The 14110-nt window shown below is 39.3% G+C and overlaps 2 protein-coding genes across 2 annotated transcripts in view; both read left to right on the top strand.

The window, feature by feature from the left end:
- Positions 1-13011, top strand: part of ALG8 (ALG8, alpha-1,3-glucosyltransferase) — an 18373-nt gene extending 5362 nt beyond the window's left edge. The window contains exons 2-14 of the mRNA XM_026851320.1: positions 438-452; positions 543-621; positions 1984-2177; positions 3486-3595; positions 4519-4586; positions 5135-5261; positions 5847-5950; positions 6069-6189; positions 6476-6615; positions 7430-7569; positions 9193-9290; positions 10364-10436; positions 11763-13011. Of these exons, the coding sequence (XP_026707121.1) occupies positions 438-452; positions 543-621; positions 1984-2177; positions 3486-3595; positions 4519-4586; positions 5135-5261; positions 5847-5950; positions 6069-6189; positions 6476-6615; positions 7430-7569; positions 9193-9290; positions 10364-10436; positions 11763-11994 (1501 nt within the window). The 3' untranslated portion in view covers positions 11995-13011. The remainder of the gene's footprint in view (positions 1-437; positions 453-542; positions 622-1983; positions 2178-3485; positions 3596-4518; positions 4587-5134; positions 5262-5846; positions 5951-6068; positions 6190-6475; positions 6616-7429; positions 7570-9192; positions 9291-10363; positions 10437-11762) is intronic.
- LOC113481482 (NADH dehydrogenase [ubiquinone] 1 subunit C2-like) overlaps positions 12154-14110 on the top strand; it is a 3642-nt gene continuing 1685 nt past the window's right edge. Inside the window, exons 1-2 of the mRNA XM_026851196.1 lie at positions 12154-12199; positions 13383-13462. Coding sequence (XP_026706997.1) covers positions 12154-12199; positions 13383-13462 — 126 coding nt within the window. The remainder of the gene's footprint in view (positions 12200-13382; positions 13463-14110) is intronic.

Below are 14110 nucleotides of genomic sequence, written 5' to 3'. Positions count from 1 at the left end.
GGGGAAGGGGGCGCGGGCCGGCGGGGTGCCGCGGTTCCTGAGCGGGCCCTGATGTCCCGGAGGGCCTTATTTCCTTCGGGCCTTTGTGGGAAGCGGGGTGGTGCTGCCTCCTCGTCCTCTCGGCGGCGGGGAGTAGCTGTGCTTTTCCGTTTGAAGGCGCTTACAGCCCATTCCGGCTGGCTGGTGCTTGGCAAGGCCTTTAAATATGTTGAAACATTAACGCCTTTTAATTTTAAAAGACACTGTAGCTTTTTTCCCTCCCTAAAAATCAATTTGCTGATGAAAAAAATCGGTTAGAACCTGTAACTTTGACATTACTTGTCAGAAAAAGCCGAGATATAAATAATTCTCGTCTTATACTCACATGTATATGTCCTTCACAGAAAGTTCATGCAGCGGCTTTGTTACTGAGTTACTTGATCAAAGTCTTGCCCTAGAGCTGGTCGCCACAGGTAGATTAAAGAGAAAGCTGATACTGATGTCCTCTGAAATGTTTCTCCTTTAAGTGCACCTGTGTGACTCTTAATTTAAATCTTTTGCAGTTATTCCACAGATTTTGAAGTACATAGGAACTGGCTTGCCATCACTCACAACTTGCCCATCTCTCAGTGGTACTATGAAGTAAGTACGTGTTTGGTGGGGTTTTTTTAGCTGTGTATAAATTATAGATGTATTGGGTATGTCAGCCTGCGAGAATGCTAGAGGAGAAAGGCTTTTATTTGCAGAAAGTATGTGCCGTGGATGCTGATGCTTGGCCGCTGTAATGCAGTGGTACAAAAACATACCAGTCACAACTTGCTGGCCCTGTGTAGCAATTAGTTTAAAAATGAGAATTGTTTGGGGAAGCTGCTAGTATTTATGAAGGTAAAATGGAAAAGACAGTTAAGGTGTATGGGTTATTAGAAAAGACAATTGAGGCACGTGTGTTGTTAGAAAGGCAGTGTAACACAGAAGCAAGTTGCACAGTGATCTTAAATTGCTGCTCTCTTTGCTCTTGTCATTAATGTCACACAGTTATCACAGTAAAGAATGAATCATTTAAATGGGTATATACAGTATGAAGTCAATCACTGTATTAAAGTTTTGAGCCTCTGCTGGTGTGCTGCTAGCATGCATCGATTTTAATCCAGGTGAAGATCCTTTAAGTTGGTGATAGGCTCACCCTGCACAATTGGATTTTAATTTATCTCGCAGCATCTCCTTGAGTTCTGGAGTAAATACTATAGTCTCTAGTACTCCTCCACGTAAGCATCTGGGAACTGTGTGTCCAGGAGTAAATGATTGGTGCAGTGCAGAACTTTGACAGGCTAATCCAGTACAGTGAAACAAACTCCTGGAGATCCCAGTGCTAAAGCGTATGGTGGATTTCAGCAGCATAAGATAAGCATTTGGGAACATGCATGCTGACAGATAGACCCCATCCCAACTGGCACTGTGCCTCCTTTCTCCTCTCCTGCTTCCATAGTGAAGGAGTTAATAACTGGTCAGGGCGTAATAACAGTTTGTATGGGAAGAGATCAGATAATAGTATTTGATCTTGATAAGGTCTTATTAGAATTAAGACTTGCTGACTAATGAGTAAAAATAATTTTGAGGCTGTAACAATGCTGATGGTGCTGGTGATTCCTCAAATGTAGAACAATATTCACTGTGAGCTATTTTATTAAGATTTTTTTTAATATTGGCCCTATTACTGTGAGTTGATTTATAAAGAACAGACAGCTCTATGGTGGTTAGGTGCAGATACATAAAATGCTGGTTAATCTTTTTCTACTAATTAAGAGGTGTCCCATCCTTCTGCCAGTACTACAGAACAGCTCAAATCATGTTCAGCACCATACAGCTGGCTACATTATTGAGAAGTATTTTCTATTAAATAGAGGCTACCAAGATAAAATATATCAGCTGATTTGCTGTGCCAAACTGTACCTGAAGGACTGTAAACAGCATGGATCGTGTTAAACTATTTAATCTTGTCTTTAGGCAACTTCGGAATGGACCCTGGATTATCCACCATTTTTTGCTTGGTTTGAATGTGCACTCTCGCATGTTGCCAAGTACTTTGACCCCAAGATGTTGGTTATTGAAAATCTAAATTACACCAGTCGTGCAACCATCCTCTTCCAAAGATTTTCCGTCATCTTTACAGATATCCTTTTCATATATGCAGTTCGTGAGTAAGTCTTAATGTTCTAATTTTAGGGACAGTGGGTAGTCTTTAATATATGAAATTTTTGTAGAGTAACAACAAAAGCTTATTTGTAGAAATAAGCTTGTAAATTCAGAGATGTCAAAGTTGCTTTAACCTATTCAAGGATAAATTTGGAACATTGTGCTAAACACAAGATAACTTTTTGTTCTTGGAGATGCTGTGCATGTGATCAGATTTGTACATGTTCAGACATTAGCTGCTGTTTCACATGTTATAGGTATTGTGTTTCAGTTGCTGGGTTCATTCTGTAGGAGTTACAGGACAGCTTCTGTGCACCCCACTGTTTCTTCCTGTTAACTACTTTTATTACTTTCTTAACTTTGAGTAGAAGCATAAAGGAAACTTGTGACAAAAAGCCAAGTATCAAATATGCAAAGTCACTACAGTGTTTTTAGTATTCTTGATGATGAACTGATTTAACAATATTAAGATTGTATGTTTTCAGTGTGCTCTGACTTTGTGAATAAGTGTTTATCCTACACCTAAAGAGTAGAGGGGGAGAGATGTTTTGAGAAACATGTTGCCTCCTTTAACATTTTGGCTATAAGTCTTCCCTCATTTTATTCTGTCTGCTCAAAATCTGGGTTGCACTGGAGCACTACCTAAGCACCTTTATTTACTTTATTTTAAACAGGTTAGCTTTGTGTAGTGACTTTGTGTAGTGACTTTTTTCCTTTTAGTGTTTTGACTCGGATGCATGAATGAGCTGGCTTTCTTAAAATGGCTCTACTAATAGCAATTCAACACAAATCATCAATAACTTTTTAATCTGATCTAACCTTACCTTCAAAAATAATATGGACCTTATGGCTTCACACTGAGAACTAATAAGATATTTTTTAACCAACAGAAATAGCTCATAATATTGGGAGGGGAGCCGGGAAGAGATTAATGTCTGACTGAGGACCTTAAATACAACTTGATACTTTGAATCAAGACGTAGCAATATGCTCTTCATTTAAGGGAAGTTGATAGCAAACAGGTTATGACAACTGTATGGTTGTTACTGAACCTGAGACTTAAACCTGAGACTAAGTTACTTAAGCTTTAGCATGTGGAACATACTACAGTCACTGACATTTTAAAATCCTTTTTTCACTAAACTTTATTTATGACACTGTCTTCTCTTGATGAATTTAGCAAGAGTTCTATCATTGCCTTCCATCCTGATAAATAGTTTTCTTGGGGTTAAGTGTGCTTTTCAACTCTTAAAAGCAACAAGGTTTTTCTTGGCTGTTTCAATTAAGATACTGTTTATTCTGCTCTTGTTCAGGTGCTGCAGATGTGTAAATGGAAAACGAGCTGCAAAGGATGCCCTGGAAAAACCAACATTTATTCTTGCTGTTCTGCTCTTGTGGAATTTTGGGTTGTTAATTGTGGATCGTATCCTTTCAAAGTGTTATGGCTGTTTTCTGTTTTGATTTGTTTTTTTTTTTTTTTAACAAGCTGTTACAGCATGTGGTACAAAGCCATGAATATTATTATTACTATCACAGCAAGTAACGTTACTGTTTGTGTTTCTGGGGTTATTCAATAACTTCATGTTTTCATTACAATTATTATTTGGCAAAATGGAAATTGTTCAGGTTTTCATCTGACTTGCCAGAATGGCAGGAGGACCAGTCTGGCAGCAACATGCCTGTTCCTGCTGGCTGTTCCCCCTCTGCCTGCATACAGAAGTATTAGCAGAGAGCTGCTTTTTTTTTTTCTGGGTGTGGTTCTAGGTTTGTTCCATGTCAAGAAAAATCTCTGCAAGTGCTTTATGCTTAGGCTGTATTCAGTTGGTTACATGAGAATTAGCAAGGGTTTCTTTTAAAGAGGATATAAAAACACCTCTGGAAGGTCCAATTATTGTGGGTCAGTCTTGACTGTGTGTATTGATCTAGCTGAGGAAGAACTACTTTTGTCTATCCCAGTCCTGGTTTAAGCTGCCTGCTTACAGGTGGTAGGTGATAAGTGAGGGCTACTGTCTCCATTTGTTAACTAGTGTGAGGAAGAAACTAATATTTAAAAATTCAGGAAGTGGAGAATTAACCTTTCATTTGTTCTGGTTTATATCATACAAGTTGCACAATACATATGAGGTCAGATTGTTATGCTTTGTTTCATCAAGATAGTGCACTGATATTAGTAGATCTTGTCTGTGCTTACAGGTGTGGTTAAGCAGTGACTTTCTGTCTGTGTGGAGTGAATTTACTTTAAGTTCCATTTTAAATTGAATTCATTGTTTATAAGTTTCAGTCTTCCCCAGAAGACTGATAGTAATAAAGAAAACTTGCTTTATTCCTTTCTTGACTCAAGTTCAGATATCCACTTTCAGTACAATGGCTTTCTGTTTGGGCTGATGCTTCTTTCTGTTGCCCGACTATGTCAGGTAAACTTGAGTGGCTCTTTCCTGTTTTTAACCGTATGTATTTCAGGTGCATTAATTAGTTTCATTTTGCTGTTTATACTGAAGGTATTGGGAGCAGCTCAAAGTTGAGGGGTGCTAAGATTGCTCTCTAATTATTTATTGAGTTTAGTGGGGAAGAGGAGAGCTTGAAACTCACCATAATTGCTTGCTGATTGCTGCAGCACTGCAGTTCCCTGTGAGAAAACTAAATTCTGTGTCACACCTCGGCAATGTAGCATGCTTTCCTGCCATCTTACCTTCTTCCAAGTCACCAGGCCTCAGAAAAGGTAACTCAGAAGCTGCAGGGAGGTGAGGCCTACCCCAGTTTTCCAAGTATCATGTGACAATGTTTTCTTCTCCATACCTGTTGTGCGAAATGCTACTGAGTTTGTAATTTGAATTAAATACTTGTGGTTTTTATGCTTATGATAAATGTCCTGATGCCTTAGAACAATAGAGGACCATTAAAAGTTAGTACAAAGGGAGGACAAGTAAAAAAGCTTGGGTTCTGGTTTTTTTTTTTCCTTTAGAAACGATACTTGGAGGGTGCTCTTCTTTTTGCTGTTCTTCTGCATTTCAAACACATCTACATATATGTGGCCCCAGCATATGGCATTTATTTACTACGATCCTATTGTTTTACTACAAATAATGCAGGTAAGATGGGGTTTTCTTGCTCAGTTTTGGGGGATTGTGTTAATTAGGGGGCCTGGGGAAGACTCAGGATGTGCAGATGCTATCATAATAAAATGTCTGTGGGTCAAATGAAAATTTTGAGTGACAGAGTTGGCCAGATCTTTAAAGATCTTTGAAATTTATTTATGTAAAATTCATGTTTCTAGGGAGTTCTTTATTAAGAAAAACAAACATGAACAAACCACAGATGGCAGTTTGAAGACATGATAATTATTCTGGATATGAAACAATTAGATAGTATCGAAGCTATTTCAATGTCCTCCTTTAAATTTCTCTCCTTCTTAGCACTGAAAGACATGTTTGATATTCCTCACATTAACAGAGGTGGTGCTTCTTTTGAAAGAGAAAATACTAGAAGTCTGTATAATGGAGGAGCTGTAATGTGGAAAAAGTAAATGCAAACTAACTTGAAGAAAGCAACTGAATGATTTTACATAAAAGGCTGTATTTTTTTCTTTAGGTGCTAGCAATTCACTATTAGTGTGGAATGCTCTGTCTCCCTCTCCACTTGCAACAGTAGCTTTTCATAATCTTTGCTTCTTGTAGACGGATCCCTGAAGTGGAGAAGTTTCAGCGTGCTTCACGTAACTCTTCTGGGGTTGATTGTCTGCCTTGTTTCTGCTCTTTCATTGGGCCCCTTCATAGTATTGGTAATAACTGCTTTTTGTACCTGTTACTCCCCTGAACTGTTAGAAAATTGTGTTATAAAAATATGAACCATCTCTCATCAAAAGAGGCCATTTCTTTCTTCTTTTTTGTTTTCTGTAGGGCCAGCTGCATCAAGTCATTTCACGGCTTTTTCCTTTCAAGCGAGGCCTCTGCCATGCTTACTGGGCCCCTAACTTCTGGGCTTTGTACAATGCCATGGATAAAGCACTAACAATTTTTGGTACAGTATGCTAATCTTACTATATGGTGGCTAAATGCAGATAGAGCTCTCTAGATTTGTCTTCCTTTCCCCATTTTAAATGCAGGTAATGAATTACATTTTCAGATTGCCTTAAATCATCCGATTGTCTACATAATGCATGATAACTTTCCTTCAGTAGATCAGAAATCAATCATTCCTCTCTGCTATCCTTTAAAAGAAAGACTTGGCCATATACTTTATTCAGCTACTTCATTTTCTTCCTTAATGCTTATCAGTTTGTGCTTTTTTTATGTTTTGTTTTTAGGTTTAAAGTGTAATTTTCTTGATCCCACAAAAATTCCTAAAGCCTCAATGACAGGAGGGCTGGTTCAAGAGTTTCAGCATACTGTCCTCCCTTGTGTGACTCCACTGGCAACATTAATCTGTACTTTCATATCTATTTTGGTAAGAACAAATAATATTTTTTTGGAAACTGTTTTGTTCTCCATAGATCTTATTTGATTAGCATGCGCTTCACATGAATTTTAATTCCAGGACAACAAATAAGTTTTCTTTAAAAACAAAAATAAAAATAAGCAATGATTAGGATAAATGTGGCATTAATATTTATCTTGATGCACAATATTACTTCAAGTATGGCTAAAATGATGGCCTGTGTCAGCTCTGGAACAGTTCAGATATTAAAAGCAATCTTGGATCAAAACCACTCTGCATGCAGAGCTAGTAGTAACCTTTTGTGATAAGTTAGTTGAACTAGGATGTGAGTAGAGGTACCGCTGGAACTGTTTGGGTAGCTTATGGTGTTCCTAACAGAATGAGCTACAGGTAGACATAGCATTCTTCACGTGACGGAATTAAAGGTTCAGTAAGTAATTATCTGGGTACAGAGTCTTGTTCACTCTAATGAGCAACTGGCCTTTAGCTGGAAGTATTTGTTTTAATGCCTATATGTAGTAGCTTCAATAAAATGAGTTTATTGGGTTAGATTCAAAGGCAGTTCTTGTGACACAAATAAGAGTTGGTTGTAGTCTTTCAGTCTACTTTTTCCTTCCTGTTAGACCGATTAAGTCCTTAAGGCTCTACTTGTACATCCAGATTAGGCAGTGTTCCTCCAGTGCTATATAACACTTGTGCCACACAAGCACAGCCTGGGTGCAGTGGTGTTTATTTACATTGAAATAATCTCATTGGACAGTGGCTTGTGTTCAGGGATTGCCAGACTCTTCACTGAAGTCCTGTTTTTGCCTGTTGTTTCTAGCCCTCTGTTTTCTGTCTTTGGTTTAAACCTCAAGGGCCCAGAGGCTTTCTACAGTGCCTTGTTCTTTGTGCATTGAGCTCCTTCATGTTTGGCTGGCACGTGCATGAAAAAGCAATACTCCTTGCTATTCTGCCTTTAAGGTAAGTGAATTTGTACGTAGTCGTTGGCCAGACTGAACCTGCAGCCACTTGTTAAGGAATCCTCAAAAAGGATCACTTTGTTTTCAGTGTATCTCAGAAAGTGAATGTGTTTATAGAATGCCTTAAGCTATAAAGTTTTAGTGCAATTCAAGTAAATTAATTTTAGGCACAATAAAATGTAGCTGCCTTTGCAATAGAATGTGCTGATGCTGATATAGCATATGTAGGAAACTGGTGTAGTGTTAAACTATCTTTTATGACATACTAACCGGCTTATACTTTACAACAGTTTGCATTGACAGAAGCTTTAAGTAGAGCTTTATTGGTAGTAGTCGATTTTCGTATCAGCTCTGTGGGGCACAGCAAAGCTTTGTACTAACTTACGGATGATCAGAACAGAAGCATACGGTTCTGGGATGATTAAGCAATCAGTTTAGGAGTCTTACACACAGGTCCACGTGCTACGTAAACACTTTTGTGTTTCTTTGAATGCTGAATTGTATTAAGGTGCATAGTACACAGAAAATCTGTTTTGATTCGGATGCTTGATTGCTGTTAGAATAATGAAAAACAAACCATGCTTATGAAAGAATAGAGTTCAGTTTTAAGCTGCATGTGGACCTGCAGCTCTTAGAAGGTTACATTCAGTTTCACTTTGAAGCCTCCTTTTCTTAGTGACAGCTTGGGAGCAGGCTTGATGAAACATTTCACTCATGTGACATGGTGGACAAAAACAGGCTGCTTGTTTTCCCCATTGTTATTACTACATTTGTGCAGTACATTCATTGCACCCAAAAAGTCCAAGACACATTCATGGTGTGTCATGTGGCTTTACCTTTTAAAGAGAGAAATTAATTGGCTTATCTGGCTTGAGACATTGAATACTGCTGTTGTACTCAAGCTTTGCAAGCATTTATAGCTGATTTAGTCCTTTTTCTCTGAATAGTTTAGAGATCTACTCTGGCCAGGACAAATGTAAAAATATTGTAGTCTTTTAGCTACCAGGCAGTTCAAGCCTTGATGAGTGCTGTGGTTCATATTTAAAATACTAGGCAGGTTATTCAGGAGCCACCTGAGGAAGGGGACCTTCTGCACTATGCTTGACAAGAACAGTATGCAGTTTCTACCTTAATGCCTGTTCAGAGTAGAAGTGAGGCTGCAGTTCATAAGCTGCCTCACCAGTATTGCTAAAAACAATTTTCCTTGTTCAGAGGTTTAGTGATGCTTAAACTCTTGCAGTGGAAATTGTGGGAGGAAGGGAATTAACACTGAAGAAACAAAAGGAGGAAGAAAAAGTAGGGGTGACTGTGTTGGCAGCCAGCTGGCAAAGGAAAAAGATCACTTGTAGTAAACTTCAGGCCTTTCTGATATTTGTGTTTAGTGGATGTGTGTAGTTTTCTGGGGGAGGGTTTCCTGGCTGATATTTCTCCTGCACTTTTATCTCTGAAGCCACGTGGTTTGGAAGCAGGAGACTTCATCACAGGTCCAGTGTTTGGAAGGACTGAGGTCCTGTGAAAGTCAATTTGATGTGTTCTTCAGTTCCTTGTGAATTGTGTAGTGTTTTGCTGAAATTAAGTTCAGTCACTGAAAGACAAAAGGGTAACAAATTCTTGTAATTTTTAGCTTGTTGTCTGTTCAGAGAGTGAAGGATGCTGGCATCTACTTGCTTCTGACAACCATAGGGCATTTCTCACTTTTTCCACTGTTGTTCACACCACCAGGTAAAGTGTTTCTTTCTGTGTTTTCACTTTACTGCTTTGGGTTTTTTTTCCAGAGATGATGCGCAGGTAATGGTTTTAGATTAATTTATGGAATAAGTTGAAGGTTGCAGGAGGCTGTATGTTATCCTGTTTCCATAAATACGAACTAGTTGGAGAACTAGTGAAAAGAAACATTGATTTAAAAAGCTGTGGAAGAGCTTTAAGTGAAAATAGAAATGGGAAATTGTCATAGTCAGTGTTTGTTATCCCTCATTCTGCCACAGTTCTAGAAGCTTCCCTGTTTAACATAACCATGTGAAGCAAAAGTGATAAAGACAATTTGAAAACGTAAGCCTGGTAGGCAGTTTTCCTGCTGACTTTTCCAGCTGACTGCTGCTTCCTGCTATCAGTAATGTGCTTAAGCTAAAAACACTCAGCAGCATCAGTTCAATCAGTATGTACAAGGACACATTTGGCTTTGTGACCAAAATCTGTTCCTTTCTGCCTCCCCTTTCAATGATTCAAGGGTCTGTTTGCTTCACTTAAACCCTGGGCCTTCAAAACTACGATGACACTAATACTATATTGACTGTTGGCCTTCTGGGAGAGTTCAAATCCAGACACTCACACTCTTGTGGTCTGATGATGCTTATTTGCATAGCAAAGCTGCTGCCTTGAGAAGTGAGAAACTTCCTCCCCTTCTCTATTACTTAATTTTTATTTACCACACAGCCTAGAACTCGATAGCATTGGTTTGTCACATTTATGTTTTAAGCTTCCCAGCCCAGTAATTTGTGATTTATTTTTAATAGGAAAATCTTATTTGCAGTGCTACTGCATTGTTGTTATAATTGAGTTCAATATGTTTATAGATAATCGAACTAAGTGTATTGCAACTTCTTGGCATCTGCTTTAGTAAATATCTATGCTTATCTTTAGGTGCCCTAAGCTGTAAAACATTTACTTTTGTTTGGAGAAAATAATCAAGTTGGACAATGCGAATAGGATTAGTAGGATTTAAAGATACTGGCATTTATATGGCAAAAGGTTTTTGTAATTAATTTTAAAAGTATGTTATGTTCCTTTTATTTCAGAACTTCCAATTAAAATACTGCTCATGCTGCTGTTTACTGTTTATAGCTTCTCTTCATTGAATTCTCTATTCAGGTAATTAAACTTGTTTCCAATGCCAAGGACAAAACCATTTCTTCTGTCACTGGGAACAGTGTTATCATAAGGGGCAAACAGCACAGAAAACTGATGCTGAAGTATCAGTGTTACTAGTCAAAAGATGCTGCTGGCTCTGCTCTTCTCAGGAGGCAAGGCTTAAATTAGGATTATTACAGTACATCCTTGTAACATTTGAATTGACAGCTACCCAGTTAGTCCCAGCAGGCTGCAAATCCCCACTTGTTCGAGCAGTTAAAACACAAAGTTGTAATGCTGTAGCCAGTGAGGATTTAATTAGTATTGGAGCACTCACTACAGTGAATTATCCAGAGGTGGTTTATTTGTGCTAACAGTTAGAAATACCACTGTGGTTTTTTGCAGTGGTACTTAGTATTGCCATGTGTGGAAGGGACAGTTTATAAATAACATTAACAAGCTGTAATTTGTCAACAAATCTGCAAACACTTGGCTGTTGGAACATAATCATTGCCCAAATCATCCTGTGTATTTTTTACAGGCTTTGGATTTCTTACCCACTTTACCAAAGATGGCATTTATCCTTATAACCCTTGTAGTCCCCACTTTGCTATTTCCCCAACTTTTCATGGCAAAGCCAAGCTGTAATGAAGATGTTTGAAATGTTAAAAACCTGTATTTGGTACTTCAGTTACCTGCTTTTTGTAGGTGATCCACTTTCAGCCAGGCTGCTTTTTCCCCCTTAGTATTCCATAATTCAATCATTCTGTCTCAGAGCTCTAAGTAAAAACCTCTGTAGGAGCTTAGTTTCTGTCTAGAGATGGAGATTTTTCAAGTTTCTTGTTCCTAACTTACAAAAAAAACCCCAGCTTCCTTCAAGAACAACATGAATTCCCCTGTAAACTGCCTGCAGTCAAAACCCTGCCACCAATGTCCTTTTCAAGAGATTGGCTCATAGTACATCCTACAGAGAGCTTGAGGAAATGAAGATAAACCTGAAATTTCCAGGTTTTGGACATGGAACCACTTTGGAACAAATATGGGCATGAAGATCTCTGTTCAGTTGTTCACAGGAATGATGAGGCGAAGCAGAGCAGCTGATGAGATTTCTACTTAAGATTCCAAGGCATCTTGGAACTCAGTGTAGAAGCCACATGATAAGGAAATGAGCTGTACTGTAATCACACTGGTGTTTTTCCTACTGAAACTCTTCAAATTGTTATTTAAAGCCTTATAGTGAACTAATGGGGGATATTCTTTGCACTGGCCACCAGAGATAGCTGAAAACCAGTTATTTTTAATTAACATGTATTTTAACACTATCTCTTTTTTTAATTCCTCTGACAGGAGGGAGAGGCCTCTTCTTAACTGGCTTGAAACAATCTACCTTATCCAACTAGTGCCTTTGGAAATCTTCTGTGAAATTATATTTCCTCTGACCCCCTGGAAAAGGCACTTTCCTTTTGTTCCTCTGTTGCTGACCTCTGTATACTGTGCTCTGGGTGTCACATACGCTTGGCTGAAACTCTATGTCTCTGTCTTGACTGAGAGAATTTCAGTTAGACAAAAGGCTGAGTAAAGCTGTGGTGTTGGGACCAGTCCTGGGTTATCCCTCTGAGGGGATAATCCAGCACGGTGAGGGGTTGTCACTAGGACATACAACTCTTGATAAGACACAGCATACATGTACCATCGCCATGAGGGGAGTTTTCTTCCAACACTTGTATACTGCCCAAGAATGATACCTCTGACCAGAAGCACTCGTCACAATAACATGATCTGCGGTGAGGTGCCACTTGCTGTGGATAAACTGTGAAGCTCAACAATGTTAAAGGATTTTATCAGACTCTGGGTATCTCTAGGCTTGCTTCATTAACAACTCAGAGTTGGGCCATCCCTTACAAGCGAGGTCCAGACTTTGGTCCTGAGGAAAACCTGCCTGGCTTTCCCATTACTGTTTGTGTTTGAATAAAAATTGTTGTGACAAATTACAAGGGATCGTTGCTGTGTAAGAGAGCATTGTAATTGCGTCCTGTAGGATAGGTAAATTAAAAACATGATATTTTTTTGTTTGAGCACTTCTTGTGGTTCTTTCAGCTCATGCCAAAGCCCTGCTTTTGAGGGACACCTACACAAGTAGCTGTCAACTTGTCCAGAGGTGCTTTGTCAAACTCTTGAAGACCTGAATCTCAAGCTCTAAATTAGTTGCTTAATGTCTTTCCCTTTGATCTCCTTGTTTCATAGATTCTTTGCAAAGAGGTTCTCATAGTCTTATAATACTTATTCTTGTAGACCAGATTACCAAATTGAGGTGTGTTTCTGAAGAGGATTTTTTTCAATGCCATTAAATGTATCAGATAATGTAGCTGGATAATTGTATTTATTTGCAATTCATGTGAAATTCTGCAGCCATGACAAAAGACCAAGTGTCCACAGTTCCTCTAGTAAATTGAGGAAGAGGTGTTCTGCCTCTACAGAATCACCTACCCTTGAAGGCAAGTTACCTACAGCTTGATGCAGTTCATACTTTTTTAAACCCTATATAACCATGTCTAAAAGATTTTGCTCTAGAAATTGGGGTCTGATTTCAAGCCCAGTACTGACACATGAAACTGGAATGGGAAAGGGGATGGATTTTTTTTTTTCCCATCAGCAGTTCTTGACCTTTCTTCTGTGTTTGTTGGAGAATGTGACCTCCTTCAGAGATGAAGGCACAGGGGATGGTTGTGTTTTTCATGTCCTTTGAACATTTTTTTTTGATGTTAAAATAGAGCGTGGCCCTTGTTAGGACAGTGGGTGGACAGTTGACTAGTTGCTGTAGCCATTTGTATAACCAAATAACTTGTACGTTGAAACTTTTCACAGCCAGTGTGTTAATTTTCAGATCTTTTTCACTCTGGTTTTCATTACTTTCTCACAGTTTCTGCTTTTTCTACTCCGTTAACTCCTTTGATACACTCCTTTTAGCTGCTGTGACTGCTGGCAGTGCTTCAGTGCCACTTCCACCTTGCTCTACTTTTGATCTAAGCTTCAAAGCTCTGGACAGGGTAAGGCATCCACGGTGCTCGTGTTAATCTGTAGGTGCTGTCCTGGGTAGGGGAATGGTAATACCCTGAAAAAAACCCTTTCCCTGTTCTTCTCCAGCAGCCCCTTGGCGAGTGGAGCTGATCTCCTCCAAGGCCTCCTGCCTCAACTTTGGTATCTCCCACTAAGGGGCAGTGACAGCCCAACCTCATCCTGCTCAGAGAACAGCTAAATAATATTTTTTAGGAAAGAAGCTGGGAATGCCTTAGACCTGTGATGTGTTCCAATGTGGTTTTTTAATGGTTATGTCAATCCTGGTACAGTTGCACCTGGTTTGATGTGATTTTATGTTAATTAAAAAAGCAAGCCGACAGTTTAGGTCTTAACCTTTAATCTGTTGGCTGGAAAAGCTCCGGACAGGAACTGGGTTTGATTTTTAGGGTTTAATAAAAGCCCTGATTTAATTACAGACCGGCCTCCCGGGCGCTGTGCAGGCCTGAGCCGCTTCCCCCAGCGGGCTCAGGACGGCGGGAATCCCCCAGCCCTGGTGAAGCCGCCCGCTCTGGGCGGTGGGGTGTTTGTTTTGGGGTTTGGGTTGGTTGGTTGGTTTGTTTGTTTTCGTTAAATAAGTAAAAGCGGGGAAGGGGAACGGCGGCGCGGCGGAACCCGAG

Source organism: Athene cunicularia, assembly GCF_003259725.1.
Source record: "Athene cunicularia isolate RWA chromosome 1 unlocalized genomic scaffold, athCun1 chr1_part1, whole genome shotgun sequence".
NCBI classification, from domain to species: Eukaryota; Metazoa; Chordata; class Aves; order Strigiformes; family Strigidae; genus Athene; species Athene cunicularia.
The sequence above is the reverse complement of the archived record's forward strand: the minus strand, read 5'-3'. Positions and strand labels throughout refer to the sequence as shown.